Here is a 20,851-nt window from a genome sequence, read left to right on the forward strand (position 1 = left end):
AGGATCTTCTCTAGTCCAGCCTTTTTGTTCTAAATTAGGTCAGCTATGAGATCAGACCAAGTTTCTGAGGGCATTACCCAGCCTGGTGTTGAAAACTTCCCAGGATGGGGGCTTTACAATCACTCCAGGCAACCTGTTCCACTGCTGTTTACCTGTTAACCTGCCTTTATCTCAACTCACAACTGCTCCCACTTTCACTCTTCAGATTCTCTCCCCCATCCCACTGTGAGGGAATAAGTGAGCGCCTGGGTGGTGCTGAGTTGCCAGCAGGGGTTAAACCACGACAGGACTACAATGAGATTTCAGCTGGATTGCTGTGACTAGCATAGTGGAAAGGCAAGAGGCTTCTCCATCGCAAGCTTTCTGTGTGCACTTGGAATGGGGAATTCCTCTATCTTTCAGTCTCCCGAATCTGTGTGTCCATCCCATACACTTCCAGACAGATGCTTCCGTCCTGTCCTCAAATTGGGGTGAGTCAGAATTTTACCTTGAAATCCCCTCCCATTCATCCTTGCTCAACTGCCCACCCTAGAGAAGTGAAAATGCTCCTGCTGGGTGCTGGCTGATGTTCCTGCAGCCCTGAGATCATATGAACAGAAAGGATTTCATTCCACAGGGCTGGTTAAGTACAGAAAATGAAGCAGAAAGAGTGGAGAAAATACAAAGTGTCTGCTATCAATTCCACAAGAGTGAAGCCACATACAAAGATGCTGGGAACCTTTGTTTCAAGTGCTGAAAATAACATATTGCATTTTTCTCTCAAATAGCAACCATAAACCCTTAAGGTAAAAAACCCTAAAACAATCGTTTGCTTTTTATTGAGAATTCTTCCTCAATTATTTCAATCAGAAAAACTAAAAATCAAGATAAGTGAAGTGGAAATTTGGTGGGTATATTTTGAAATGGAAATGAGGTGGTTATATATTCATATTCTCTGTGTTCATAGGCATGTTTGCATTAATTACAGGAAATGAATACTAATTTATGATTGCCCCTGCTCGCCATCAGACTGCATTTATTTACTGATGAGGTCAATGAAAAATTAGTTTAGTCTTTTTTACTGCTGTTTAGAACACTCAAGACTGTGTTTTCCTCTAGATTTGTCATGGTTAATGAATGTTGCTTCAGCAGTCAATCATGTACTCTAAATGCTGTCACACTTTTTTTTAAAGCCTCAGTCATGAACCATGACAGAAAAATAAACAAATAAATATAAAACTAAAAAACTCTTTTCACTGAGCAGCTACACTATGCAAAAATCTCCAGGGAAGGTTAAAGGAGGCCAGAATAAATGATAATATAAGTGCTGTGGACATAGAAAAGCAATAAAGGTGTACCAACACTGAGGGTCTGGCGAAAAAACTCAACACACACACACATGCACACACACTCTCCAGTGAAAAAACTGGCAATGTTAGTAGCCTCAAGGTGCAATTTCCTGGAGCACCGAGATTGACATGCCAGCACTAAATGTTGTTAATTTAACTAACTTCAAATTAATGGCAGAGTCTGCAGTGGCCGAACCCCTCAAACACAGTCTCATTATGGCCTTGCTGGGAATGTCCTAAATATAGGCATTGACAGTTTAAAACAAATTCGCATACATTGGTGTATTTTTAGACACAAGTAAGGCGTCAGAGTTTGTGTCATGGTATACGGTTGATTAATTGGGTTGGTAAGTCACCCTCTAACCCACAAATTGTGCATAAAATCGTCCATGAAGGAATACAAAGGATAGTTTTATAACTACAATATGTAGTTATTTATAAGCAATATTGGTATTCCAGTAAAGAGAGGAGGTTTGTTTAGTGCTTAGATATTTTCTGGTTCTGCAAAACTTTGAAATTCTTATTGTAGTGGGATTTTAGGCCATTTGAAGACTAGGAGTGAGGAGTCTGTGGCAATGGAAATGATAGATTTCAACGCAATCTGTCTCCTGAAAGTAGCATAGCCAATATCAAAAGGATAACCAAACCAAACCAGTCTAGACAACCCATCATCCTTTCATTTTTTTGATGACAAACACCATATTTCACACCATGATCTTTGAATCACACATTCAGTTCCTCTTTTTTACAAATTTTATATTTTTTTCCCAATACTGATTTTAACTCAGCTGCCTGTGTTAATCACATTAGAAACTCAACCTGATTCATCAGCTGGTGGATCTCACTTAGAAAATGAAAAAGGTCTACCAAACATACATTCATCAAGCAGATATTGCTGTGTGTGTTCTCCAGCACTGTGGTTCGATGCTGGTATAATCATCTTTATATAAAACCAGGCAATTTTTGTGTGTGATGTAATTAATTTCCTCAAACAGCAGCAAACCTGATACCCTAGAATTATCTAAGTAAATTTGTGTTCTTTACTTACAGTGAGGGCTTTCCTTTGCACCAACATGTAGAAGGGTTCTAGCAATGGGAACGTTGTTTGTCAAAAGTGCAATATCCAAAGGAGTGAGTCCCTCACTGTTTGGTGTGTTCAGGTCCAGCTCCTCCAGCGTGTATTGATAAAGAAGAATCTGAACAGCATCCAGATCTTGCTGTTCCACGGCCTCAAACATAGCTTCATTGCACTGGAAATTCTGCGTATCAATAAAAGCAGAAATGCAGTAAAACTTTTGAAATGTCAGTGTTTTAGAAATAAATTGAGAAAATATGTTTTCTGAATTTGCTATCAAATACTGATCCTCCAGCCCCAGCTTAGGTTCAGCTAGAAACATGGAAACCATTTGCAGCAAAGCTGAGCTTGGTCTGCCTCTGGTCTTCTGTGCTTGAACTGGCTTCAGCTCTGTGGGAATGTCCCAGGGATATTCAAAGCCATACAAAGAAAATGCATGCATATTTAGATATCTGTCCTGTAATCAAGCTGTACAGAATCACAGAATCATTTAGGTTGGAAAAGACCTTTAAGAGTAAGTCCAACCCTTAACCCAGCACTGCCAACTCCACCAGTAAACCATGTCCCTAAGCACCACATCCACACAGCTTTTAAACCCCTCCAGGGATGGAGGAAACTTCCATGGGCAGCCTGTGCCAGTGCTTGACAACACTTATGAGCAATATTACATGTTTTCAGTGTGAAACTGAATGAAAAACTGGTTTTGGCAGAGCCTTGAACTACTGAGTTTTTCAAACTCAAAATTTAAAAGCCTACAAACTCAAGTTATCAAAATCCAAATAAAACCGGCTATTTTGGAGAAAAACTTTCACAGCTCTGGCTACCGTTCACTCAAACACTTCAGCTGTTTCAACGTCTTCTTATTTTTGGGTAGAACTTGTAATTAAAGCAGCTTTGAAACGTATAGTCTTTAAACAGAGAGGTGGAAATGAGACTGAAAAAGTGGACTGTCCAGTGTACATGTCCAGAAAGCGATGTGTCTGAACAGCAGAGAACCATAAGCAGCCAAACCAAGCACATAGAAGGCACTGACTCTCAAGCAGGAAGAATGACTGAACCTTTTCCTGATCAGTGTCAAAGAGATAAGAGAATGGTGTAATACAAAGAAACCTATCATTTCTTAATTGAACTGAGGAGAAGCAGGTGCAGAAGAGTAGCGTGATGGCCAGGATGAGAACATCCTTCCGAAGCCTGCAGTAATGACATGTTATTCGCCAAGATTCTTTAAATTCTCTCCTAGTGTCCCATTACCCTAATTACCCAATAGTTTTTTTTCTCTTAAGAATGAATTAGTAGAAGAGGCCTGGCTAAGCAAGGAGAGCTCAGCATGTGGTCACATTAAGGAACTGAGATCTACGTAAGATGTGTTGTGCCAATGGGCAGACTAAAGAAATGCCCAGGTAAGAGAACAAGCGATCCAGATATGTGATGTAAACTGGCTTCCTGCATCCTGAAACTGGAATGGAGGAAATACAAAGAAAATTCTAATACAATAATGCATTACTTATGATATGAAATAAATTTTTAATTGAAACAGACTTCTATTGTGATTAGAAAGCCACATCAAAACTTCATTCTCCTTTTAAAATTGATGCAGTCCTATTTGGGATATCCCAAGCAGTGAAACAGCACTTTCTGAAAGAGCTTGATCTGCTGGAACACCTTTCATCTTCTCCTGAAATGCAGGATGTTACTCCAGGACGCGCGGGCGGTGCTCGCTTGGGACAAGAAAATGGGTATTTCTAGGTTCCAATTTCCACTTCGATGGCACAATCGAATACAAGCATGGTTTCCTACTTTCTGAAAGCAGAATAGTCATTCTCTTTTAATTGACTTAAGGTATGTGCATAAAGTTTCAATGAGTTAGCATTTGTAGAGCTCTACTCTGAGTGCTCAATATGTTTATTTGGCCTTAATCCCAATCTTGTGTGAAAATCAATAAATCTTGTACTACATCTCAGGAGTTTTTTGCATTATATAAAACAAAAAAATTCCCTGTTACATAATAATAAAAAAAAGATGTGTAATTTCCGTATTACAGCTGAAATTAACCCAATGCTATGACTGACAAGGGCATTTGGCCCTTTTCAAATATACACACACTCACTTTAACAACAGATTTTACCTACATGAGTGATTATTGTAGAGTTATTTTTAAAACTTTGATTTGAATTGTTATTTTTGGATTCAGTTATCAAGATCTAGACCTGCCTAGATGCCTTTGAAAATGCATCTTTGGATTTTTTGTTGCCAAATGAAATACCTAAAGTATTTCTGAAATGTTGGCCTTAAGTTGCTGAACAGAATCTAAGCACATACATAAATTAATTCCTCATGAATGCTCTTGCCAGCTAAACTGCTAGCAAGAATGTTTCATCAAAAGGGCAAAAATAAAAGCAAATTTCTATTTCTTCATTTCATTATAAATCTCATTGAAAGAGCTGCACTGATTTCAACAAGAAAGAGATCATGAATTTGGTAGACTGCTTCATCCAATCCAAACAATTATGAGACCAAATTGCAAATATCAGGTTTTCCAAATAAACAATTCAGACACAAGCAATAGGCTGAAATATGTTGGCAAATCTAGTAACTTCAAAGAGCATAAAAACATGGGAACTGTGACATGGCCTTTGTAACTAGGCAAGCTGGCATCCCTCAGCCACACAGTAGTGCGCATCTAACCATCCTATAGCTGCTTCAGATGAAAAGAAGCCTGGTGAGACAGCAAAATATCTACCCCATTTTCAGTAAATTGTCCCCTTTGAAAGTCTGCATTGAGCCCAGCTCTCTAAGCCCAGAAAAGCATTCTGCACAACTGACCAATTTTTTTCTGAACAGCTTCTTTCACACAAGAAAACAGAAATGCCATAGAATCACAGAATGGTTTGGGTTGAAAGGGACCTTAAAAGCCCACCCAATTCCACCCACGCCACAGACAGGGACACCTCCCACTGGATCAGGTTTTTCATAGTCCCATCCAACCTGACCTTGAACACCTCTAGGGATGGGGCAGCCACGATTTCTCTGGGCAACCTGGGCCAGGACCTCCCCACTCTTGCAGGGAAAGCATTTCTGCCTAAGATCTCACCTAAATCTCTGCTCTTTCAGCTTAAAATCATTCCCCACATCTTCCTGCACTACATGATCAAGAGCCCCAGCCCAGCTTTCCTACAGGCAGATTATATTGTTTTCCACAAAAACCTGATCCTATTCTACAGAAAAGACTTATTCAGCCTTATTCAGACATCTGCAGTCTAGGAATAAGCAATTCAAATGGGGGTAAGGCAGGGTGTATCTTCACATCCGTGTGCTTGATTTTACTCCAGCCAGTACTGTCACAAATACTAACAAGAGCCTTCTGATTTCTGCCTTTGTTTACATTTAGCAGACAGCTTTCTTGTGCTCTGAAAAGACTAAACCATAGAAGTCAGAGAGAAACTGAATCACATTCAAAAGCGATCAGGTGAAGTTTAGAGGCAGTTTTCACATGGCTTCTTCCCTGACTCAGTCCTGCAGGCTCTAACCATCAGCCAGACAGCTGTGCCATGTGATTAATTTATTTAGGTGTTACTCTGATGCACAAATGTATATACTGAAAAGGACTACAGTATCGCTTTGCAGTAAGTAATAACTGTGTTCCAGTAAGTGATTCAGTGCTGGAGTGTTTAGAAATGCAATCTTCTGTAGCTTAATTAAAATGAAGTGCCCCTTTCAAGATATTTGGTCTAGGTTTGACTGAAAAAGTCCACTATGTGCTACTGGAGTTGGAAAAAACATTAAAGTAGTTTCGGCAAAGACTTGTTTTGATAAACATGAATTCAAGAATAAAGCTATTTTGGGACATTGCTATGTCTGCAGCAAGACAACAATTTACTGAATGGAAAGTGTTGCACAGCAAGAGAGAATGAAAAGAAAGCTCTTCACTAGCCAAAGCTGAAAGAAAACAAATGCAAACAAATGTTGTTCACTTGTCTGGAGACATGATTTTAGTCGTCGACTTATCTCTGCAGCACAGAAACTCAACGATTAGAAAATACACCAGCTAGTAACTTGACCTGGAATATTTCCATCTCTCCACCGATCACTTCCTTGCTATTTATATCTAGGGAAAATGTGAAAACAACAGGCAGAATGGGATCTGAAGCCTTTTGAGTGGGAGTTTGTTCACTGACTGTTGGGGACACAGCTCAGTCCAAAGACTGGTACCCATGCTCTCTGTAGGTCAGTGATGACAAGAGCTGTGTCACTCCCATGGCAGCAGCATAGTGGGCTGAGGGAAACTGAGTCAGCACAAGTGAGTCTGTATCCCGTTAAAACACCACCCATATCACAACGTAAATTTAATTCTCCTAATGATGATTATTGATTAAGTAAGCACTCCCACTGTCTGACAGATCTGGACTGAAAAGGGAGGGAAGTGATACTGTAAGGAGCTCGCTGCATGGAAAGCAGAGGGCTTCAGCCTCAGAAGCAGTGTACTGCTCCTCAGTCTTTGGGCTATACTCATTTGCTATTTCTCGTCTCATTAGTTAAGTGTGACATAAGACCTCATATTTGTAGGAATATGTGATTTGAAGTGTATATAGAGAAACATCAGTCAGAAGATAGGCTAACAGACTGGCATTCATTCAGTCTACGTGTCAGTCTGCTCTGGCTTGGTCCCCAACACTGGTTTATTCTCCTCTCTTTCACTCTCTTAGTCACGAATAAGCTTGCAGTTGAAAAGAAAAAATCAAGAAAAGATAGTGGCTAAAATATTCATCTAAAGCATCTTTTCCCACAGTTAATACTTAGGGGCCCAAATTCAAATACTCCCTACAAACTGAAAGCATCTGGAAACCCAGTGTCTCAAAAGGCCAGCTGGTAGCTACTATGCAAAGGCTGTTCTCCAGCTACCAAGCCCTGTTTGAATTTCAGGCTTCTCCTTCTGTAGAACAAAATCTATTGGCTCTGGCAGAGCTGAGAGGAAGGAGTCATGATCCCTTGCTTCCTTCAGGTCATAATCTTTCTTCACTCAAGAGAGACAATAGTCTCTTGACCTCTCCAATGTTCTCAAGCTACGTTTCAGCTTAGCTCTTCCATGGGGCGTGTGTGGGTCTCTGACTTCAAGAGTGACCCTAGGGGATAGGATCATTCAATTGAGTTGAAAATGATTTTCAATTCTGGCATTGATTCATATACTTTGTCTCACATGCAACAAAGATTTGTGAGTGTTAAAAGTCTAGAGCATGGTTTTTCTTCTGACAAAATGTAATATTTTTATTATCTGGCCCAACCTTATTCAGAGCTCAGCCCTGCACTGTGCTAAGTGTCTGTTTTAGTGCAGCAGAGTGATGGCTCCAGGAGCTGTCTTCTGGCACATTCACAGACACTGTCATAAGTCATTGCTCTTAGGAAGAGGAGAGGAGCTCTTTCCCTTAAAATAATTCACAGGAGAAGTTGAAGGATGTGTCTGTTCTTTTTTCATTTAGGCAATATCAACAGCAGGTTCATCTGCCTCCAGCAAACTGAAAAGATTCTATTGTGGTCTTGAACTTACCCTGTGCTATTATCTCAGGGACACAGTCCAGTCTCCAAAATGTATGTGCTGCAGGTTATGTAACTTCACCAGCACTGGCATAAATAGGAGCACATGTGAGTTTAATGTCCAGCTGGTGCATGTATGCTTTCGTGTAGTGCTCGGCTGTGTTCTGTGACCAGAGTAGAGCACCCAGGCCAGACTGCTCCATGCGTGAGCTCCTTTTTCCATAGTCTTAACTAGGGACAATCTCCACAGTCTGTGAGCAACATTGCATTTATCTTTCACAACACGGAAGCTCCACTTGCTTTATTTGAAAAAATGGGATCTTCTCTTAAGTCATCTTTGGTTTTCTCAAAATACTTTTTCTTCAATTCTTGTAAGAAAAAGACTTGTGTCCATTTATCTAATCAACATGTTGTCTCATTAGTGCCAAGTTAAGACCTTACTCCTGAAATAAAACCACTTGAGTAAGGGATTTTTCTTTAAGCCTTCAAGGAGGTCAGACTGTTTTGACACAAGATCATAAATGGTGAGTTTGGGAAGAACGTACAGCATTGATCAGGGAACAGATCAAGTGAGATGATGAAAATTGCACAGATCAAAAGCAAATCAATTAAGGATATTAATAGGACAATAGATTGGCAATGTGATGAATATCAAGTAATTACCATTGAGGTCTTACGGAGACTAAGCCGATCAGATCGAGCTCTGAAATATGCTTCATCAAACGATGTATGGCTCCCCTTCAGCTTCTCTGACAGGTTCCGATACAACCGCTTGGCAGCATTTGGAGAGGATGGCATGCTGTTCTTTTTAGTCTGGAGGAGACTTAAGTTATGCATTTGCTGTGTCATTTTCAGCAAGTAGTTTCTAGAAGAAAAACAACAGCCATTTAGCAAAGTTTTGCCACACTAACATTGCTGATTGGAAGTATATAATTGAAATGCACATTGCAAGACTTTAAGGGCAAACCCCACTTTCACACACACAGTTTATGCACACTCAGAAGCATGTTTTTTGGGCATTTTTAATGGCAAATTGCTCTTTATGGGATTAGTCACATGGATACCTATAGGGAGGGAGAATTAAGGGTGGAAAAATAAAACAGAACACTTCAGAACCATTTGCTAATTTGTAAATGGAGAAGGGGTTTCACTTACTGAGGGAACTGTGCTTTTGACACAGTAAGTTCTGGTAATACAGGTGTCAGAAATAATGACACACAAATGTAAATGTTACAGTCTGGATAACATGAACATTATCTGTGTTTTGGCAGCACAGTAGCTTTTTAAAACAAACCTGAAACAATTGAGAGGCAAAAATATTTCCTACTGAGTTTTTCATCTGGTTGAGTGACTTAAGTTTGACACAAGAACCACTGTGACAAGATGCGTGCTTTATTTTCTACACTGCTATCCGCTAGCAAACTGTGCGCTTCGAAAACATGTGATGTTTTCAGTCAGGTGGGTGGATTCTGTAGTCCAGAGACTCAAAGCAGTATTTCTCACTCAGGAAGTATGGCTGGGTTCAAGATGCTTCTTCATCTCTGAACTCGTCACAAGCTGTAGCAGGAATAGTGCATGAGCTTAAGTTTCATGTGCATCAAATCCTGATGCATTTTCATCTAAATGGAAGTCCAGTGCTACGGAAAATAGCTTTTTTGTTAGAGTTTTGAGGAGCAGGGAGGGAACCTGCTCTGTGACCAGGGCTCTCAAAGCATTATGTTTTAGCAAATAACAGCTGAAACACAGAAAACCTAGGGGGTGTTGTAGGCATTATGAGACATACGTATATTTTTAGTTTAAAGTACCTATGGCCAGCTAGTGTCCAGGTTAGTGCAAACATAGACCTTACACACTCTATTTTATAGTTAAAATAATCTGATCCTAAGTGTTACTCTCTACAGTTTCATACTTAGTAGTTTTTTTCCACTTAGTGGACAGGCACCGGTTTTGTCTATATATTGTATAACTTTATCCTTCTCTGTTTGCCCTGTCCATCTAGACTACAGACACTTCCAAGAGGGACTGCCTCTTTTCCCTAAGACTGCCTAGCTTGATAGGTATTATAATTAAACAATACTTTACCTGCTCTACAATTACGGTAATTTTTCCACATTAGGAAAAATAGAATTAGTATTTCACCCCTTGGAAATACTTTTTGTGAGAATAGTTTCCTCTTTCTGAAGGGAAACTGAGAATCCAATTTGACCCAACTGCAAGCACGGGGAACTATCCACAGGGATCTAAGTGAAAAGGTGACTAAAATGCACAATTTATCCACATTTCCTTTTTCCCTGCCAAGAGCGTGTACACATTTACAAGCCAGAATGTCTCTCTAGAAGACCTCACAGTCATAACAGTAAATCTGGCTACCCTTTCAGACTATGTTTTCCTGGAAATAGGCTTTAGAGTCTCTACTATGATACAAATCCTGTAACTTTCTCTTTTCCTGGTCTCAGCCTGTGTCTAAGCAACTCAGACTGCAGGACCAACCTCTAATAACTATTTACAATCATAAAAATATTCTTTACTAAACATTGTCCTGCTGTTGAGGCTGCTCATTGGCAGGAGTTGGTCCCTAAGATTAAAGACACCACCCAGGTCTCATAAGCTCTCCACATCTTCCTTTCTCGTTTGTAAATAGTAGTGAAGCAGATGTCATGAGCACAAAAGTATCTGATTACAAGTAATCTCACATATTCTTGAAGCTCAAGGGGGATTGAAGAGAGACCAAGTCTCTGAATGAAGAGTCCACACAATTGTCATATGTGATGAGAAGACTTTGTTAAATTAGAACAGTGTGTGCAATCAGAAGAAGGGAACTGTGGGAGCCGTGTTCCCAAAATGAATGTGCAAGAGTGGAAATGATAAAGAAATGAGCTCTTCAGGATTCAAGGAGCAACAATTTTACGATGCCTTCGGACTGCTTTTCTCTGAACTTATGGAAAAAAGGTAAAGCGAGGCTCACACAAACAATTATCCTGCCTTTTAATTATTGCATGCATTTCAGTAGTGCCTGCAAGTGAAATCACGGTATCTTCAAATGAAGTGTTTTGTTCCCTGTCCTGAAGATCAAGCTTGCACAGACTGGATGGGGAGGCTGAGCGGAAACCAAGGAACACAGCAAAATATTTTTAATCAAAGAAGTTGCTTGTTAATGTCAAACTACAGCATAACACTAGAATTATGATCACTGATGCCAACTCACAAATGTTCCAGACATGCTGGAATTATTTGGAGCCATGTGCTGGAGTCAGTGTAGGTTAGGCTCTGCTGGATGGGAGGTGCTGGTAAGTGTTGAGTTCTGATATTGGACAAACTCAGAAGACAGCCTTTTGTTTTACAGATGCAGCCATGGAACGATTTGGGAGTATAAACATGAAATAACATTCTTTTTAAGACAGTCAAAAGATTTCATTCACATCTGTCTCTGTTTAGCATAGCTTCAAAAGTTCAGTTTATTTGCAGATATTTGCTAAAAATAAGCTTAAGAAATAGCTAATTACCCCCAAGGCTGATTACCCACCTTCCACTGTTCCAGGCTATTAGTGCTTTTAAAAACAACTCAGGAACTTATCAAATATAATAACAACAATAATAATTTAATTGTCAATTACTTAGGGTAATACTTCCACAGGTTTTATTGGTATGACTTAAAACATGGAAATGTTTCCTGTACACTGACCATCAACAATCCTGAAATAGTGCCTGCAATAAATATGGAACAGTAAACAGTAGCTGGAGTAATATAATGCAAATGAACTGCATTTTTTTACCCATGTACTGACAGAGCGACATGCAAAACGCTACTGAAGGTTATCGTACTTGGCATGTTTTCTAGTCACAGGAGGTATGAAATGGGGGAAAAAAGGTAAAGGTAAGCTGCATATTCTGGAAAACTTTCTAGAAGCGTGATCTTATTAGGCAGTGGAAATAAGATTGGGCAAAATCATGCATACCATGTATAATAAGAAATCCGGAAAACTGACAGCTCAATTCTCATGATTCTGAGACTGAAAACTTGTTTTTTTATTGGATGTTGGCATTAGACTGCTTTGTAAAATCAGTTTTAGGTTCCTTTTTAAAGTTATTCATATTTTTTTTTTACAGCCATGTCCTCACCTCAGTGATCAGGTGAAACACCGAAACATGCATTGTCTTGATTGAAATAACAAATCCCCCAGTGGAGGATATGTCACTGTCACAACTAAAATGTTTTCAGTGTACCAAAGGTGAAGAGTTTAGAAACAGATGATGTGCAGAACTGATCCTTTGAGATTTTTGCCCATGGATGCCTCTGCATGCACCCAGCGTAGCTCAAAATGGAATGGTAAGGACTTCTCACCATGGTTTGGAGTAGCCCTCTGATCTGGCATTCTCAAGGCAAGTCAAGAACTACAAGCAGCACGTTACAAGGCTTCTCAGTAAAAGATAGAACTAGAGAGAATAACAGCAGTTCCCCTTGTAACTAGTCATAATTAACAGTAGTTTGCATTTCCAAGAATTAAAAACTGCAAAATGGAAGTCTGATGACAGTGGTTCCAATAACAAATAACCAGAATCTCTAGGGAAACAGCTACTGCACTACCCTGGGAGTAGCCACCAAACCAGTCTTGTCTGTGTGACTGTCAACCTGCGGCAGCACCTACAAAACCGGTGATCGAAGGCTTCCAACACAGACTTATTGCTGCACACACTGTAACTTAATCTTTGTGATTGGATTTCTACTTGTGCTTCTAAGCGCTGAAATAACCATTTTAGTGCCCAACATCAGGGTGCTTTAAAGGTCAAATTCAAATACAAATTAATATAAACTAGCCACCCTTACGAAAGCATCTTTTTCTTTTTGATTGGCAAATAGTGACATAATATTAACGTCCTTTTAAAATCCTATTGCAGAGGGAGGAAAAATAATCTAAATTACAGAACACTACCTATTATACATGGCACATAATGCTGTGCTGTACAGACAGGTGCAATAATGGGACACTGCATAGCTGTAAAAGCAAGATTTCAGGAAAGCACAACAGCCAACAAACCATTCAACGCTATGCATGTTCTTTAATGTGTTCTATACTTGAAACTAATAATTAAGAATATATGCATCAAAGAGTTAAATCAGACTTACCAGCTTAGGCTGTCCAAGGCAAAATGTGAACAAGTTGCTGGTAATTGTCCACTCTCTTCATTCAATGAATCACATGGGCTTTGCTGTCTCTGCTGCTTCAGCCTCTGGGCAGAACGAATAAACCTCTTCGTTAAACTGCATGAACGATCAGATACGAAAAAGCTTATTACCAGCAATCACTGAAGTCCAAGATCACTGATAAGATCTTGGCACAAAACAGTATTTAAAGCAAACAGGTTGCATCACAGGTGAAATGTAACTCTGTGCTAGTTACCTGTGCAGCTGTAGGAATGACAAATACAGAAAACTCTTGCCTCCCTAGTTAAAGATGCCATGACTTCTGTATGCTTTTAGCTCATATCCCTTACAACTGATCAGCAGCACAGCATGCAAGTAGAAAAAAATAATTACTGCCAGACTAAACAAAACTGTGATTGCAGTTAATTTGCTATGAACTATGAGCAAAAAGACATTAATGCATCCATCTTAAAGCAGTTAGGTTTATATTAAGCCAATAAAAGGGAGGAAAAAGAATCACAGTCCTACACTCTGCCCAGTAATGCATGCTGTGTGATGTATTTTTTCTTCAAGCAAGCTATCACTACAGCTGTCTGCAATCATAGCAACAAAAGCAGCGACCATATCCATAGCTATGGGACATCTGCAAGATAATTTGAAAGCTCCCAGCCTGAACAGGTTACACTTAAAAAAGATTGCTAAATGAATAAGAAAAACATATTTTATTGATGCTTATGTTTCAGCTAAAACAGATCCTATGATGTCTGCATTCAGAGCTTCCAAAATAGTAGAATGGTGGCATTTGAAAATATAATTTTTTTATTATAGGGCAAAAAATGCAAATGCTGGATCCTACAGAAACCCACAAAGATGTTTCAAAGTAAGAATATGGAATAACATAAAAGCCTCAGAATTCTACAAATAGTGCAGGTGATAAACAAAGATAAACAATGATCTAGAAAATCGTTATCATTCCTGAACTGCCCACTATGTTAAATTCCTGTAACCAGAACACTCCCATGTACCAGCTGGCAACAGAAAAAAACTAAGACACACTAATTCCTGGGGCTGTTGTAGTCAAGGATCATTATTACCTACATAAAAGGCATTTTTGGTTGTTTTCACAGGGATACCAGAGCTACTGTTACACTGCTGAAAAAATTTCCCTGGCTTTATTCAGGCCTGGTGCTTGATTTTTGGAAAATGTTGGAAACCTCTCCAAAGCTGCTGACCCATCTGATTCCTCCACCCTTCAAAATGCAGTTAGGGGTGCTGGACCTCATGCCAAATAGTGTCCTTTTGCCGCAGGTCCTGAAGCCAAAATCTAGTCCTGGGCCTGACATTTGTATCTCATGGGACCTGAACTCATTCTGTACTTATTAAAGCAATCTGGATACACACCAAACTAAACCACTTCTTGAGAGATTTTCTATATGCACATACATACACATACACATGCATGTATATAAATATGCATAGGTATGTATTTCAAAGACATAACAAGAACAGCAAATACAACTGCCGGTATGTTTTGCTGTAGCAGAGAATTACAATGCTCTATGACAACACTCTGTGCACAGTGTTCCATCTCCTATACCATGAAAATCACTGCCTGTACGTGTATAGGTTTCCCTCTTTTGTTCTGCCCCTTCTGAGGGTCATTAGTCAGCGGGCTGCAGAGAGCTGACTGAGGTCACCGCTCCTTGCCAAGAGGAGGAAGATTGGAAATCTTTCAAAAACCACCAAATACCTCTCTAACACAGGGATACTATCTAGGAAAAAAAAAAAAAAAGCATGCTGAAAATCTGAAACGTCCAAATTAGTTAAAATTAAAAGAAAGCATAAAAAAAAAATATCCATTTTCAGTGCTGTGCGGAATGGGGATGATTCTTCAGCATCGAAATACCCGATTTAAATTTTTTTTTATCTGTATAGACCCCATCTATGGAACTAATTTGTGAGGGAATTCTCAATCTGAAGCTGTTTTCAGGGGAAAAAGCTAAAGTGATTTTACTGAAACTAGTGTGTTCTTAAACACTTTCTAGCAATTTCTCGTTGTGGGCCAACTCACCCTCTTCTCTCCTTTGCTTTCTTCCAGCAGCTCAGTGGAGAGCAGTCCTTTTGCAGCTGCCTTTTTGATTTTTATAATGCTTAGTACTTTTCTATTGGTACCCAAATGAATAGCAGAATAATAAGAGACAAGGTGGTTTTTTGCCCAAGCTAGTTCCATGGAAGACAATTAGCTTGTTTATATCAAGTACGCACATTTCTAATCTTCCTGCCACATGAATTTAAGTTCATTATTAAACTGTTCAAAAGCCAGAAGACTTGAACAACACTCAGTAAGGTAAGAGAGATGATCATAAACTTACCAAATGATAAAACCATGAAATTGATTACTAAAAATAATGAATGGGTGCAAGTCTAAATGCATCTAGTTCTGGAAATGGAGAAGAGCAGAAGACCTACAGAAAACAAAAAACTCTGTTTACGATAAAACACAAGCAAGCAAATCCATTAGTTTGATCTTGTACAGAAACCTCTGTGTTCATAGCCTTTGATGATTCCATTAGATGGCTCAAAGATGTCAGTGTTTATTATTACATTTCACTTGCCCATATTTCAATATTTCTTAGTTGGACAGAACACTATGTTTGCTGTACTTGTAATACTTGTAAATACTTGTAAAATTATTGCTACAGGCTTTCCTTCTATGTTTGATCATTCTATAGGTTTACCTACCCGCAGCACACATTAGGAGCTGATTCCACAAGCTGCTGCTATTATCACCATTGCTAAAGCTGCGTATTTCTATGAAGATGTTTAGTGGTACATTTCTTTAAAAGAGGCCACCCAATCTGGCTGATTAACTGACACATTTATCCAACTGTTTACCCTATGCTGGTCTCAGCTTTACACACCACAGGTACTTTCAGCAGCCAAGTAGCACATTGTACTGGCCGTTACTTCCATTTAGCAATTCTCTTTGGTTCTTCTGGACACTGCTAACCTTTCTGCGATGAGATGCTGAACAGCTCGGGAAGCTGCTCTGGATGGAATCAGGGGCAGCGGGAGCCACTCATTTTCAGTTTGTTAATCAATAGGTGGCACTCTTCCCTCAGCTCTCCAAAAGCTGTGAAGTCTGTGGAACAGCAGCCACACACAGGTATTATACATTGTCCCAAGAACACGGTGTCCAGCGCTTAATTACAGACGGTGTTGCAGTAGCAAGTACACCCTTCACAGAAGGAAACTAACATTCCTGTCCTTGATGTCACCTCGTGTTTTGGTGCTGTGCATCCACTGTGAAAAATGCTTGGTAGAACAGTATTGTGGAAACTGGGTGGGAAGTCTGAAGCAAAGAAATTCACTTAAACGTTTGGGATTTGAAAACTTCCCATGGAGCCTGACTTTACTTCCTAATCAGTCAGTGGCAAAGTTGTCATCATCACTAGAGACAAAGCTGTATTTTAGACTGCCTGCAATTCCCCTAAAAGAACAAATAGTGTTCAAATGTCAGATCTGACGTCCCATACACTGTCAGGGTCGGGCAATGTAGCAAGGGAGATCAGATACCTGGCAAAGGGATTTCCAGCCTCCCTCCTGAAGCAGCACTGCCAGGCAACTGTCTGGCATCCGTATGCTCTCTCATTTTGGAAATCCATTATTCAAAAGGAGGTTGAAGTGACTCTGCTCCTTAAAACAAGTTCTTCAGGTGCTTTTTCATACAGCCAAAGGTACACAGCAAGCCTCTAAAAAGTATCTTTCTTATACTTATTTCTTCTACACTTATTTCTTCTCACAAATTTTTATACATATAGGCTACTGTAATAAATTCCAACTCTGGTTTTGGAAATTCCTGCCTCTCTGGCTTCTTATTTACCCATCATCTTTCACACACAGCCTTGTCTGTTAATTCTCTTTCCTAGTCCCTGTATTTTTGTGTTTCCTCAAGGATATTGATCTGAGTCTTACTGTTTCACTAGGTCCTTGAGACAGTGTTCTTGATCCGCATCCATAGCAAATAACCTATTATCCACAGAAGTATTCAGTACATTCATAAAAAAGACAAATATTTCCCAGTTCATCAGTCATAGACACGATCAAACTCCAGAAATTCTGAAATTGTGAGTGAAGAAAAAATAATTGTGTTTGGACTAAGTGACTAAGTTTAGAAAATTTCCCAGTGAAATAATTTTCCCAAGTGTTTTGAACTATTTGAGACAACCATGATGTAAGCGACAAAAAGAAACTGTGCTTGGCAGCCCCAGCTCCTCCAGACTTTGTGCCTTTGCTGTGGCTCCTTAACCTAGACTCCTCTCATCATAACCTGGATTTCAGTGCAGCCGGGCTCTGGGCAGAGCTGGCAGATACACCAGTGCCTGGGGCGTGCAGGCTCCTTCCACAGCAAGGGATGCAGCTTTGTAGCAGCCTGGGTGGCAGTGGTGCCTTGGAGCTGTGGACCTTGGTTTAGGTGGTCTAGCAGGAAAACAGAGTTATTTGGTCAGAATTCATTAAAGATGGTATGGGTTTTGTTCAGTTTGGTTTTGACAAAGCAGCATTTTCTTTTTTCCTACTCATTTTAATTGGAAAATTTCTGAGAATAATAATTACTAATCCCTGGCTGCAGTGGAACAGAATCACATTTGGAGTGTTTGAGCCACAAAACACTACTTAGTCATTTGGGAAAATCTGGAGTATAAGTTCAGATAAATAGAAATACCTTCATACAAGAAGTTCCTCAGAACCTTAAAGTCATTATCGTTTGAAACCATGAATCAAAGAGCTGTTATGCTCAGTGATCCACACACACATCAGAGGTGCTCACTGGCATTGCTTGACGGAAACGCTGCCCTACTGCAAAACCAGTATCAAGCAGAATGCTTTTTGCTAATAGTTCCTGCAATTGTTCTCCTCATTAGGGAAAAACCTAAACTTGTGCCACCACATCCATCTTCAGAAAGCTTATAGAAGTACATGCAGGGCCTTAGACACATCCGAAGACCTAGCTATTCCTCAGAAACAAATTACCCAGCTGAACATCACAGAAATAATGAAGCTGTCAGCAACAACAGCGCAACTGTGTTGTTTTGTCAGTCTCATGTTGATTATGCTATGTAGTCAGACACTCCATATAGAGATAATTTATGCTATGTATTGTTTGGCCATGACTACTCCCAGCTGCACTGCATTTAATCCAAGTTCCAGCAGAACATTTTATAAACAGAAATTAGCAACCTTTTCATAGCTGGCAATTTCTAGATTAGGAGAGAGTAAAGAAGAAATAGGATCTACCAAAACTGATCATGGGACAAAGCTGAATGGAGGCAGACACACAGCATTCCAGAGAAGTACTCCTTGCTGGTTTTTTAAACTACAGCTATAAAGCTACACTGTCTTCAGAAAACAGAATGATTTTTAGGTTTATGTCATGGTCATTAGAAAGACCAAAAGGAACTTATTGATATACAGATGGGTGCCATTGCAGCTTCTGGATGACTACAGTTATTAGCAACGTCTTTGCCAATATCAGGCCTGTTTCTGAAGGTGAATCTCCTTTTTCTTCAGAAGTGGATGCATAAGAGTGTTTAATGTAAAGCACTAAACAAGCACCATTATTTTTCATACTGAGTAAAGAAACAACTTTGATCACAGAACAACTTCTTAATACTCCATGTACTCCAAGCAGCATTTATTTCACTAAACAGATATTCCTTAAAGAGCCGCTTGTTTGCTCTGATAAAAGCAGAAATCTGTTGAAGGGCAATTATTTCTCTTTAAAAATATTTTTTAGTGATTAAAATCAGGCACTTCAAAAAACAAGAATAAAGTACTACTTCAGAAAAACTTTGATACTGAGGATCAGGTTAGGAGGAGGGGAACTTTTGGCAAAGGCTTACAGTTACCTAGGGAGAATATTTTTTCCAGATCCTGACAGAGGCAGACTAGAGGCAGACTATCCTAGATCATGAAAATCCAAAACCTGTTTGCCTGCACTATCAGAGGAAGAACCACAAGGAGATCCATCTCACTAGACCAGCTTTTGTGAGCACCCCCATGGGTCATCTCTGTAGCAGAGAAACATCACAATTCCCAGCCAGGGGCGTTTTATACAGGATGGAATTCAGGCTGCAATCATTTGATCCGATGTGACTGTTCATTTACATTTTAGTTAAAATGAAAATAACTCTGAGGAGTTCCAAACCAGTGTCTCACAGGAGCAAGACAAATCCCTAAGCAGAACAGAAGTGATTGCTGTGAAGTAGCTCCAGGCTTTCCAGTGCAATTCTATTCCACAGAGAGTTAAAACCCCCACATTTAAACATCCATGTTTGTTGAGCATTTATGCTATCCTGCAAATCATGAAGATCCAAGGTACATGGACACAAGATTTTTTCCTAAATATTTTATATGATTTAAGAAACAAGGACAGATAATTATACTTCACCAGGCACATAAGGCGCAGCAAAATCAGTGGCAAAACTCAAGCTATGCGATTGCTCTTTACTGGAGTCCAACATTTCAATAAAAGTAAAATTAAAATGCAGGAAATGCACCTGATCTTTCCTGTGGAGAATTATAGATCTGTAACATTGCAAAAATCATTACTTTCTCATTGCAGTGGAGGCTTTGTGGTACCAGCCTCTCATACTCCACAAGTTTACTGTATCAAGAACATTTTGTTATCTATACATTCGCTCATCTTTCAGCTATGTGCAGCAAGTTGGAAAGGATATTAAGAGTTAACTCCAAAAAGTATAAAAAGGAAAACCCCAACAGCCTGCTATAAAGAACGACTACCTATGTTTTTATAAATTAAGTACTTGTAAAATTGTTTGTACATCACCATTCAGATATTAAGTTCGTTAGAGTTGTCACAGGAGACAGATGGGGAGAATAATTTGCTGTTGTGTTAACAGATTGAAAATCGATTTGAAAACAAGGACTCGTGGTCCAATGAAACAACATTCTCTGCAGCTAGAAGTGCTAATCTGACTTCATCGGAATTGAGTTAATAAATATTTGCAAAACCAGGCAGCTTAGGTGGCTTAATTAAGAAAACACTTGCTTTTCACCTTTAGGAGCTCATTTCCTCCAAGGTCAGAGTTTGGTGGTCTTACAGCTATCACACAAACTTCTACACAATTTGGAATGATTAATGATCTCAGTTCAGAAAAATTATGAGGTGCTATAAAGAAAAATTAACTGAATTCACACAATGTGAAAACTCTCACCGAGTACCTTAGCTCTGCTTCTTTTTTTTTTTTTTTTAAAAAAAGGGGGTATAATCTGTGTGTATTTCATAGATAACTTATGTGAGCAACCTACAAACCTGCACAGAAATATGGCAATGCAGTCAGTGTCTCCTGCAGGGAACACCAACTGAACTTTTACAGATATTAAGTGCTGGATGAGAGAATTACGCTTCACATATTGCTGGCCAGTTTGACACCTAAGCCTGAGGCAGAAAAAATGCCCACAGGTGCTTCTTCACTGTAACATTAAAAACATAACTGTACATTAAAACATAACTGTACATTAAAACAAACAAAAAAAAACCCAGAAACACCAAAATGTGCATTTTTTAGAAGGACTCATAGATTAGATTATATAAAACTAGAACAGAATCAATGAACAATTTCATAATTTCCTTTAAATGATGCTCTATTACCAAAAAAATTAGAAACGTGTCTGTACCAAGAAGATGGTCAAACACTAGAACAGGCTTTCTAGAGAGGAAGCCGATATCCCAAAGCAGACAATATTTAAAAGGTA

General features: G+C 39.3%; 2 protein-coding genes across 2 annotated transcripts in view; one reads left to right on the forward strand and one right to left on the reverse strand.

Annotated features, from left to right (window-relative positions):
* Positions 1-20,851, forward strand: part of MMD (monocyte to macrophage differentiation associated) — a 372,596-nt gene that overhangs the window by 178,093 nt on the left and 173,652 nt on the right. The gene's annotated exons all lie outside the window — the stretch shown is intronic.
* Positions 1-20,851, reverse strand: part of ANKFN1 (ankyrin repeat and fibronectin type III domain containing 1) — a 95,937-nt gene that overhangs the window by 44,314 nt on the left and 30,772 nt on the right. The window contains exons 2-4 of the mRNA XM_069872431.1: positions 13,058-13,192; positions 8,596-8,797; positions 2,377-2,587 (exon numbers count right to left, since the gene is read on the reverse strand). Coding sequence (XP_069728532.1) covers positions 2,377-2,587; positions 8,596-8,781 — 397 coding nt within the window. The 5' untranslated portion in view covers positions 8,782-8,797; positions 13,058-13,192. The remainder of the gene's footprint in view (positions 1-2,376; positions 2,588-8,595; positions 8,798-13,057; positions 13,193-20,851) is intronic.

This window comes from Phaenicophaeus curvirostris, chromosome 19 (genome assembly GCF_032191515.1).
Source record: "Phaenicophaeus curvirostris isolate KB17595 chromosome 19, BPBGC_Pcur_1.0, whole genome shotgun sequence".
NCBI classification, from domain to species: Eukaryota; Metazoa; Chordata; class Aves; order Cuculiformes; family Cuculidae; genus Phaenicophaeus; species Phaenicophaeus curvirostris.